This window comes from Adiantum capillus-veneris, chromosome 8 (assembly GCF_014529385.1).
Source record: "Adiantum capillus-veneris isolate H3 chromosome 8, ASM1452938v2, whole genome shotgun sequence".
In the NCBI taxonomy this organism is placed as follows: Eukaryota; Viridiplantae; Streptophyta; class Polypodiopsida; order Polypodiales; family Pteridaceae; genus Adiantum; species Adiantum capillus-veneris.
The window spans coordinates 110373959-110385666 of NC_140938.1; the positions used below are offsets into that span (position 1 = coordinate 110373959).

The 11708-nt window shown below is 41.4% G+C and overlaps 1 protein-coding gene across 2 annotated transcripts in view; it reads left to right on the forward strand.

Moving 5' to 3' along the window:
• LOC147452761 (uncharacterized) overlaps positions 1-707 on the forward strand; it is a 37922-nt gene extending 37215 nt beyond the window's left edge. For both annotated transcript variants that reach the window (XM_086518358.1, XM_086518359.1), the window contains one exon: positions 65-707. In XM_086518358.1, the coding sequence (XP_086374484.1) occupies positions 65-166 (102 nt within the window). In that variant the 3' untranslated portion in view covers positions 167-707. The remainder of the gene's footprint in view (positions 1-64) is intronic.
• Positions 708-11708: the final 11001 nt, after the last annotated feature.

An 11708-nucleotide genomic window follows, 5' to 3' on the forward strand; every position in this document is an offset into this window, starting at 1 on the left:
TGCTTTTTGGGGGCATGATCTTGCACTTACCGAGCTTGATCTGTCGATGTTGTTTTACGTGCAGTTAAAAGGGCTGAGTGCAAAGCTGGGGTCAACTGTCGGAGACAGACAGAAAGTGGAATTTCCTTTACGAAGTTCGCCCAGTACATCCTCCAGTAGCTGTTGATGCTTTCAGCAAGGGGTGCATCTCTATCTGGCTTTTGCATAGCCTCACAACGCCCAAAGGCTGAAACATGCTCTTGCTGAGTGGACTAACAAGATTTGTATGCAAGCCAATGAGGGTGATAGCAAGTATCCAATTTTAATTGCCAAATCCTAATAGTTCCAACTTCAATTGTGCTAAATCCTCATAGTTGATGCCATCTTCTCTTTTGTTAGATGATCATTCCTTGCTTTATAGCTCACCCATTCCATAGATGGCTCCAATGGACGTGTGGGCTGGTCTGTGTTTCAACCAAAGCTCTTTTTACTTGTATTGCTAATTTCCAGAATTATTTGGAATCAAAATTTGCCCCAATTGCTCTCTAGTTTATTAGGGCCATTTACAATAAGCATTATGACTCAAGCTGTGAAAGCTTCTTTACATATCATGCATTTTTCATTAAAACCATTGTGTATGATGATGATGATGATGGGGGTTCTATGTATCATTGTGGAGTGTGTACGAGTGGGCACAAGATAATTACAATCTGGAGGGACTTGCAGAAGCAATTGACAATACCTATGAAGCTTCTAGTCTCACTACATGCGACTCAGTTTCCTTGCGGGAATGTGGACTACATGATCTTTTTGTGGCTTGTGTGTAGATAGTGTCTTGGCATTGGGTGGAAGTAGATTTGAATTGATAGTGTCATGGCAATGGCATTGGGTGTAAGGAGTAGGTAGGTCCGACTCGATGGTGTCCTAGCATTGGGTGAATGGAGTAGGACAAAAGAGCCAACTTAAGGACTAACTAAATTAAAATCTAGGAGCCACTAGAGGGAAATTCAAATTGAAATGACTCAAATGTCACTTGGATTCATGATTTTGAATGAAAATGATGTCAAAAGAAAGCTCATGTCAAGCCATCAAAGCAAAGGCTATCTCCATCATGAACCCGGAAGGTTTGCATGGTTTGGATGATCGATTAGATCCCACTTAATGTTGACTTTTTTTTTTTTTGTATCCTATCCTGTTATTTGGCTCCTTTACCCTATGTTTGAATTAAAGGTTCACACCTCTTGGACCATCTACCATAAGTCAAAATGGCATTGCCTTGCCTTACATTCAATAAACCATGACAAGGTCCGTGCTCTTTTCGTAGCCCCCAATGTCCGAACTAGTGCTCTCTATATGAATTCCACCTTTGCATCCTTTGTGGTCAAGTAGAAGTATATTTGTGCAAAAATGCATCTCTTGATCACACAAGGCAATAGCACAAAGGCACCCTCATATTCGACTCTACATACATCTTCCATTCTTGATTTACCTCCATGTTGGTAGAAACATCAAGTCTTCTAGTAGCAGCAAGTTCATCCAAGTTGATACTGTTTGAAAAAAGTAGTTTCTCTATCTCATTATTCTTGAAAAAATCAACAGATAATTAGAGTGAAAGGTAGGATAAGTAAATTGGACCCCTTGAAGGAATTGTTGATTAGATGTATTGGTGAATTTATCTTATGCATAAGCCTTAAAAGTATAGGGGTTTAAGCGAATTTTTTGAAATCGAATTAGACAATGAAGTGTTGCTTTCAATGAAATAGTGATGGAAAAAGTGAGTTACAACTTATGTTAACAAAGTCTCAAAAAGTGAAAATCGCTAACAAATTTGAGTTAACCCTCGCTACTTAAAGATAGGTGTGGAATCATGGACCCTTTAGGGAGGTTGAAATCTCAGTGCTTACAACATATCCTTGATTGAAAATGTGGAATCTTGGCTCAACCTTAATTTTACAATAGCAGAAGTGGACATGTTTTTTTAAGTTTTAGTCCTGGTTTTTGGATTAGTTTCTCTCAAAGACAAGGGCAAGGAGGACTCTAATTTCTTTCTACTTTGGGCAAGTAAAAAAGCGAGATTTGAGCAAGTCTCTTGAGCATCTTTCATGAGTATCAACATTTTGCCATCCGACCATGCCATAACACTTCCAAAGATTTTGTAAATAATTGTAATCATCATTTGTGTTATTACATTACCTACATGAGCATTGTGCTTTTATGGCATTGGAGTTGGTGTGTGTGTGTGTGTGTGTCCAATCTCTAGGTTTGGCTTGAAAGTTGCCATGAGATAGCTTGCTAATCAATCACAAGGAATTGATGATATAATCTAGAAGATCATGAGTAAAGAGTGTACGGCTACTACTGTGAGTGAGAGGAATAGTCTTTTTCAAGAACATACATGCACAAGATTAACATCCACATAGACTACTTGATTAGCCCAAGCTTCAAAGAAATGTGAGGAGATAGATCCTTAAAATTACAAGGCATAAAAGTTCATGCAATAGTTTTGAGCACTTGATTGGAAATTTTGAATGCATTATGGTTATACATATGAACGATAACTACTTCAATTGAATGTCACATTTCTTATGAACAATGCCATATTCAATCTTCCATCAATCTGCAAAAATCAATTTAATCCTCTCCCTCTCTATTTATGTCATCTCTCTATCTCAACTCAATCGAGAAAGTTGCAATTCATGTTGCATAATGTGTTGATTTGAGGAAATTGTTTTGTATCCCTATTCCTAGAAGCAAGTTAAGATGTATGTTGTACTACTCAATACTACTACTAAACATTATGTTTCATACTTAACATCACTGCCTTCCCCATCAAGTAGGAAATTGTGTCCGTTTTCCTTTGCAAACTGATGAGTTACTCATGCCTCATCTCATGGGGATTCCATTGTTTTAATTTGAAGTTTATCAATGTGTTGCCATGCATCTTTTGGTGTGTTCTATAGAGCCTTTGTTTGGTGCCCTTTGATGGCCACTCACAAGTCCACTAGTCCATTGGACTTGTGGTGCCTTGGATGAGCTTACCCTTTGTGTATCCAAGGGATCCAACAACCTAGAGGGCATTCGTGATCCATGATGCCTAATCTCAACCACCCATATCAACTAGAGTCATGGACTTGCACGCTTGCAAGTGTCCTCATCTATATGTAACATGGGGTGCAAGAGGGTGTAGTTCAAAAGTGAGATTAAAAATTAATGAGAATTGAGTGCCACGAAAAGAGTAAGTTCGCCACCAATTGGTTACCTAGGCACAATAGTTATATTTTGAGAGGCGAGAGAGGGGGGGGGGGGGGGGGGGGGGGGGGGGGACTTCTTCTTTGTGCAATAATGTATTATTCAGAATTTGATACTAAGAAGTTATGGTCAGTAAAAGATGCTCACCATTACACACTTATTTTAATGCAACTTTATAGATGTGAGTATATGCGGCCTAGCGTCCAGGAACCTTGTGCTCCATCGAGCCATCCTCCTCTATTAATAGAGAGGTCCCCATGTCAGTTCCCAGTAGGCCATGCCCAAGCCATTGGTCTCACATTACCCCCCCGTCGGAGAAGTGTTTTCATTCTCAAAACAAAAGTGGGATATTTCTTTTTAAGAATACTAATGTTTTCCAAGCGGCACGTTCTTGAGGTCTATCTTTCCACTTAACTAATGCTTGGCGACATACATGATGACAAGTATGTAAATCATGATAGTCAAGAATGCGCTCACGTTCATGTGGCTGGGTGGGAGGTTCAATGAAATCAATCAAAACCTATCGATCAACTTCATTGTTGTCCCTAGACAAGCATTTGCTCAAATCACTTACATGAAAAATGGAAAGAATACGAGAGTGTGCAAGTAAAGAAAGTTTGTAGGCCATAGCTTCAACTCGCTTGAGTATTTTGAATGGGCCACAACATTTAGGAGATAACTTAGGTTTATAACTAATTCTCAAACTTTTTGAATGTTTTGGAACACATGAGAATACCATGAAAGTGACTTGCCAATGTTTCTCATCATCATACTACTTCTATCTGTCCTTGCTACAAACATTTTGATTAGCAATCTCATCATATCCATATGATTTTGGATGAAGTCCTTGACTTGCTGGATTTTCTTGATAGCCAACTCCACCGTTGTCGGAAAGTGTGCGGTCTAGCTCTGGGAATGTGCGAGACCTTTGTCTGTGAGAGTTCGTGTGATGAGAATCACAAACACTTTGTGAAAAAGTGTTTATGGAAAATCACCAACCCTCTTCCTAATGATGGTTTAAAGTCTAACAACATTCGTGTGATAAAACAATCACAAACCCTCTTTCCTATTGTGCTTGGAATTTGCTTGTTTTTAGAAGCGAGTCCGTGATCAATTTTTTTTCACCAATTCACATCCAATTTTACTTAAAAAGAGCAATAAAAAACACTAAACTTTCAGCCATGAAACCTCAACTCTCAGACAAGCATAAATCCCATTCAAAACTCAAACCTCTTTCATGGAATCATGTAGCCTCATCCCAATTACATAGTCGTAACTTCAGACAGTTGAAAGGAATACACGAGCTTCCCCCTTCACGACGACCATTTTATGATTTTTCAAAGATTTAAGAGCTTCCATATTGAAGGCCACACACCATTTTGATAAAGGGAAACCCTAATTCACTCCGTCACAAGCTTAGATACAAGATAGCGGAGAGGCATAGAGCAACCATGAAGTGAATTGCATAGAAGGAGAAAATTACAGCTTTTTTCCTAAAAAAAGCAGCCCTATATCTCTTTTCCATGGCATTATCAGCTGATGTATCAATTTTTAGGCCATTCTAACCAAAATTAGGTCATTTTCAGCTCATTTTTGACCTAAAAAATGTCAGAGTGTGCAACGGAGGTGAGAGAGAGAAAGAGACAATGGCACAAGAGAGAGAGAGAAGAGACATGACAGGAGATAGATGGTGGAAAGGCTGGCAGTCCAATAACTCTAGATGGCTACATGGTGTGAGACAATACAAGACAATAAGAAAGAGGGTGCCCCCCTCTTATATATAGGAGAATAGGGGATGGTCGGGCAATAATCCTCAATATAGCCCAATGACCTAAAAATACGACCCTCCAATATAAATGGGGGAATATGTGACGAAAACAGGTCTAAAGTGGGAAATGTGCTGAACAACCCTAAGTGTGTTTGAGATCCCTGTCCAATAGGTTTACGGGTGGCCAACCCACAACCAAGGGCCAGTGCACGTGAGTGGTGAGGAGCCTATAGACAGTGTGCGAAGCATCTGGAGATGAAGAAAATCTAACACTCCCCCCTCAACAATAGATGCGGAGAAGCTATCGAGGAGAATGCAACACGCCTGCGGAATCTGGAGAAGATATAAATTTTGGGAGAAAAGGAGGAGGAGCGCCAATCAAACAACACGACAATCCGTACAGCAACAATGTGATGATGACCAAGGGTGAGGAAACTCCGATCAAGTCGCACAAGGAAGCTGATGGAGTAGCAAGCTACATAATAAGTCACTGAAGAGGATTTATATGAGGAAGTAACCTAAGATAAGCGTCCTATAGCCCATCGGTGATGATCACCATTGGGATGGAGGAACCCATTGTAGCAACATGAGACAAGACATGGTGACCCCCCCTGAAGAGGAACACTCTGAAAAAGAGGAGAGGAAAAACTGTTGAGGTGGGAAACCAGTAGCATATCCAAGTCAAAGAAGCTCGAGCAGAAGAGGGAGGAAGAGTAGGAAGAAGAGGCTCAATAGGGAAGGCATCATCCACCATACTAAACAAGATGACAGGATAAGCAATCCATCTATGTAGAGACCGCAACAACTACAATCTTTCAGGAGAAGAGTCGTCTCAGGGGTATATAAGCTGCAATATGATCTGTCGTTCCGTGGCAAAACACAATATCGGACAAAAGAGTCAGAGGAGATCTTGGGAAAAGTCATCCTGTGGGAGCACATCCACCACTGGGGTCTGGACTAAATATCCAAGAGAGAGTCTGTCATGAAGACACGCGACATAGGACGCCCCCCCGCCCCCCCGGGAAAGTAATGGAATGTGGTGAGGTTAAGGATGGCTGAGAGGATGCATCGGGAAGAATGACCGGTATTGTAGAAGTCATAGCCTCGGAGTAGACCAACAAAGCAAGGAACATCCATGACGTCTTCACTGTGTAAGTAGTGCATATGTACATCCAAAATGCAAGTGGAGGAGTGACAGGACTAAGTAAAAGAGCCACCATGGAGTAGTGCACCGAAAGAGACCATGCAGGCATCCATATGCCAAAGGATACTCACATCTAGGAGTATAAGTCCAAAAGAAGTGTCTGACGTGCCAAGAGGCACGGGTCTATCATACAGAGAACCAATGAAGGAGGTGGATATGGCAATCCCAAATAGAGAGACAATAGTCGAGGGAGAGGGAGGGAGGGTTACTGAGGAAGAAGTAGTGGTGGAAAACACAAGCCACATCCACATAAGTACCTATACCAATCCAATCCCTTGCATCTTCCCGAGGGCAAGAGAGCCTCTAGGAGGGAAGATCTGTAATGTCGAGGGAGATCCGTTTGTTGTGCCAGAACCTATATCTGAGTCCACGTCTCAATGTCAAAGGAGAAGGATCAAAGGTGAGAAGAGGATCGGAATAACCGCGCTGGATAGAACGCCAAATGATTGCGAAGTAGGCTGTAAGTGATGGGAGAGGCAAGGGAAACCCAAAATGCTGAAGAAGCAAAGTCGAGGTGCTATCCAAACCTGAAATCGCAGCAAAAGGGAGCTCAAAACACCGTGAGAATGCAGGGGTTTGAGAAAAAATGCCAGGTGATGAATACCGAATGTCGAGGTTGGTAAGGTGAGGGCTGTAAATGCACCAAAACAGGCTGAAAATCAGCAAGTATTTGATCGGGAAGTCACCATCAAAGTCAGGTGAGAGTTCAACTTCCAAGCGGGAAGACCAAGGGGCAAGGAGCAGAGCTCCGGTTGTTCAAGATCAACAAGTAGAGGGTGAAATGAAAAATGCTGGTCAAGCTGCTATTGTCCTGACCAAAAAACACTAAAGTCTGCTGGCTGCCCTTCTGCAACAGAACCGCAAGGGCAAAAGCTAGCTGGAAACACAGAGGCAAGTGAGGAAATGCAGAGCCAAAAGGGACTGTCCTCCTGAAAAAACGCTAGGCCAAAGTGCTGGCTGAAACATGCAAATGCAGAGGATAGGCAGAAGGTGGCAATCAGGTAGAGGGAGGGAGGGCAAGAGCAAAGGGATGCAGATCCACAAAACGCTAGGGCTGAAGCAAAAAATGCTGATGGAGATGAAGCAGTCCTTCGCGAGGAAATCCTCCACAAGGTCCTCCCATGGGATGGTGATGGCAAATCCTCAGGCCTAGAAGCTCTGATACCATGTCAAAGTGTGTAAGAGAAGGTGTGAGAGAGAAATAGACAATGGTACGAGAGAGAGAGAAGAGACATGATAGGAGACAGATGGTGGAAAGGCTGACAGCCCAATAACTTTAAATGGCTACATGGTGTGAGACAATATAAGACAATGAGAAAGAGGATGCCCCCTCCTATATATAGGAGAATAGGGGTTGGTCGGGCAATAATCCTCAATATAGCCCAATGGCCTAAATATATGACCATATAAATGGGGGAATATGTGACCAAAATAGGTCTAAAGTGGGAAAACAGGTCTAAAGCGGGAAATGTGCTAAACAACCCTAAGTGTGCCTGAGATCCGTGTCCATTAGGTGTACGGGTGGCCAACCCAAAATCAAGGGCCAATGCACATGAATGGTGAGGAGCCTGTAAACAATGTGCAAAGCATCTGGAGATGAAGAAAATCTAATAGAAAAGACCATTTTTTATACAAACTCAGCCACATCCTTATACATCCTTTTCCACCAATACCTTTCTTTTACTTTGGAAAATGTTGCCCATACACCTTGTGTGGAGGAAATAAACCTAGTGCAACAATTGGAGTGAGAAGGATCCCTCTTTTTCACATGATTCCACATTTTGGAATATGCATCCTTGTGCTGAAGAGATTCCAAAAACTCACTTTTAAGTTCCATGAACATAAGAGAGTTTATTTCATGCTTACGATTGAAAGCATCAACTACCACATTGTATCATCCTTTATGATACTGGAGCTTTGCATCATACTCCTAAAGAATCTCAGCCCATCTGGCCTTTCGACCCTTCAAATCAGAGTGTTATGTAAACCATTTGATTCATGGTCAAACAATATTCCAAACTGAGCACAATACAAATATTGTCACAATTAATTCAAAGCATATACTATTGGATATAGCTCCCTTTCATAAGCAAAACAATTCTACTATGTAGAATCAAGGTTCTTGCTTTCAAAAGCAATTGGCCTTTCGATACCTGGACCACAAATCTATTCTTGTATCATCCTCCCTTGTTGACGAATACTTATTCTTAATAGTAATAGCGTTAAGACCACGATAGTTTATGCACATGCGCATATTATTGTCTCTTTTCTTCAACAGCAGCTGAATGGAGGAATCCCATGTTGAAGAGCTAGGTTGAATAAACCCATGATTGAGGTAGTTAAGAAGCTAAAATTTGACCTCAATAGCCTTAGAATGACTCAATCTATAAGGGGGTTTGCTAACGGACTTACTACCTGCAACCACACCTATGTCATGTTGCACAAAATGTGTCGGTGGTAGCTCAAGTGTTTAATCAACACATCATTTCATTTTGTTAAAATTTCCTTTAGTTTGTTGTCAACATTTGTGTGTGAAATAGTCATAGAAAGAGAATGGCTAAAAATGTGAGGGAAGCAAGTTTGGATGTGAACAAAAGCTGAGCACTCTAGTGGTGTGTGGTACTTAGACTCTCGAACTTGTAGTGAGCATAATATGCACAATCAATTTGACTCTTCTCCATTGCCCCAATGCCTTGTCTTGCATACAAGGGAGTGGGAGCTAAGCCATATGGCTACGATAGTGCATATCACTGACAAGGGGATAGCTCAAGCATATAAGGGTAATTATGGTTTTCTCTTTCAGCTAAGAGCATGGTTTTATAGTTGGGGGCAATATGGGTGGTGTAATGTATGAAGTGTGACCCATTAGATACCTTCCAAGCCTTGTAGAAAATCTTCATTTACTTGGAAGTCTATTGAGGTATCATGTAGCAAGTGTAATGCATACCATCTCCCAAACCACTTCTTTATGTCTTGCATCCATACAATGATCAAGATCTTGAACTTATGCATCTTTTGAACTTTTTTCTTGCTTCCCATGCAATTGTAGAAGGCCGACGTGAGGGGTTTTGAAGCATCTTTATCATGTACTCCACAAACCTTTCCATGCCCATAACCTCAATTGGAAGAGATCCCGACTCAAGAAATAGGAGCATATATGGTGGTTGTGTCTTAACTTGGAGAAAGTTTGTAAAATGCTTTTGGACATTCTCAAACTCTTTTCAAGTAGACTTTGAGACGCTCCCTCCCCACACTTCAACTCCATAAAGAATAACTAGTATCACCAATGTGCCAAAAAAGGTACTTCTTGAGAACCCAACATTTGACATTTCCCGCACTACACATGTTCTCAAATGCATAGTACACTCTCTTCCTAGCTTCCAAATGACGCATAACACATTCATGAGACTTGTGATTGGCTGAGACCTCAAGGCCAAGGTACTTAAAGCTCTCAAAAACTTCAAGTATCTCATTGTTGTACACAATGCATGACTTCTCCTTATGGTTGGTTTTCACAAGAATAACCTTTTTTTTGGATTCATTCACAATCAACTCACTATGCAAGCAAAAGTTCTCATGGACAACCATAACATTTTTCCATCCTCTAAAGTGTGTGCTAGAAGCACTACATCATCCACATACATCAAAAACATGACTACCGCCTTGCGAATAGTGACCTCTTTGATGCATTCTTCGTGCATAAAGAAGCATCATTTGTTCCAATTGATCAATGCACAGACCAAAGAGAGTTGGTGACAACAAACATCCGTGTTTATCCCTAATAGCGCTTGTAATTTTTTTTGAAATTCCTCTTTCCATGCGCAATTGACACATCGCCTTCTCATAGATTCGAGAAATAGCAAGCATAAGGTCACTTGGCAGTTGGAGTTGTTCCATTCTTCTCCACAAATTGTTATGTGGAATCATTTAAAAAGTCCACGAAGCAACAATACAATTTCTTACGCAGAGAGTGACAAGATGGCTTGTACTTTTTCACACTTGATTAGGAACCACATTGCTACCACATACATCAACCCAATACTTGTTTGTGCATACATTTTTCATGTCGCATACATCACGGCTCATGGTGTCAAATTTCTCCTCTTTCAATACATGGTGATACTCCACTTTGCTCATGCACCCCTTCAAAACATTCAAGTCCACAAGAGAGCATTTACAAACTTTAATTTCCTCTTCAAGTTGCATCAAACCTATTGTTTGCATCTCAAGTGTCCTCTTGAGATGCTCATTCTCAATAACAAGAACCCTTAGCGTGCCAATCTCCATTGCAAGTGCCCATAAGTCTTCGACTTACTTGTTTACATTCTCTTGCAAACGATATTAAGTAACTTGGTCCACACATATCCATTTTCTCTTGCAACACGGCCAAGCAAGCAACAATAAAGGCTACATAAGAAAAAATGGAGAGCAAGAGAACAAGTCTCTCTTTTGTGAGCTCACTTAAAGATTGTGCTAAGCAGAAGGTTAAGCCCTCACTTTGCATCTACTGAAAATAGCCTAGAGCTTTCGCACCCTGCTCCTCTTGTGCATATTTTGCAATCAATGCATTCTAAGAGATGCTGATCCAAAAAGTAAGCTCCTCAAGCACTTTATGTTCTTTCTCAAGTGCACCACATTTGGCATACATGCCAAGGGAGTGCCAAGTACGTATTTTTTTTCCAACATCTCCTGGCTAACAATATCATCGTGAATTCTTTTGCCCATATCAGCATCTTGCATAATGCCACATGCCTTCAAGATACAAGCATAGGTGATTGCATTTGGAGAGCTGCCCTAAAACAGTCCAGAGGTTCCCAACCCTACCCCTGTTGAGCATATCCCACATGCCTTCAAGATACAAGCGTAGGTGATTGCATTTGGAGAGCTGCCCTCTCTTTGCATCTGTTGAAAAAAGCATAGCGCTTCTTGGCCCTACCTCTATTGGGCATATCCCGTGATCAAAGCATTCAAAGAGACGGCATTCTGGATAGGAAGATCGTCGAGCACTGTTTGTGCTTTATGAAGTACACCGCATTTGGCATACATGTTGAGCAAGGTATACTTGAGGCCCTCTCTTCGCATATGCTAAAAATAGTCTAGAGGTTCCTGGCCCTACCGCATATCCCACAATCAATACACTCTAAGAGACAAGATTTCAGAGAGGAAGCTAGTTCAACCATTGCTGATTCTCTCTCTCTCTCTCTCTCTCTCTCTCCCATGCTGCAGCAGAAAACAGTCCAAAGCTTCATGGCCCTGCCCTATTGGGCATATCCCGCAATCAATGCACTCCAAGAGAAAAGGTTCCTGACAGGATGCTAGCTTTGCTGACTCTCTCTCTCTCTCTCTCTCTCTCTCTCTCTCTCTCTCTCTCTCTCTCTCTCTCTCTCTCTCTCTCTCTCCCCCCCTCCGTGTACCTGATATACTCTCTCTCCCCGGCTACGGTGTGCTCTAACTAACAAAATCATCGTAAACTATTTTGCGCATACCAACATCTTGCATGATGTGAGA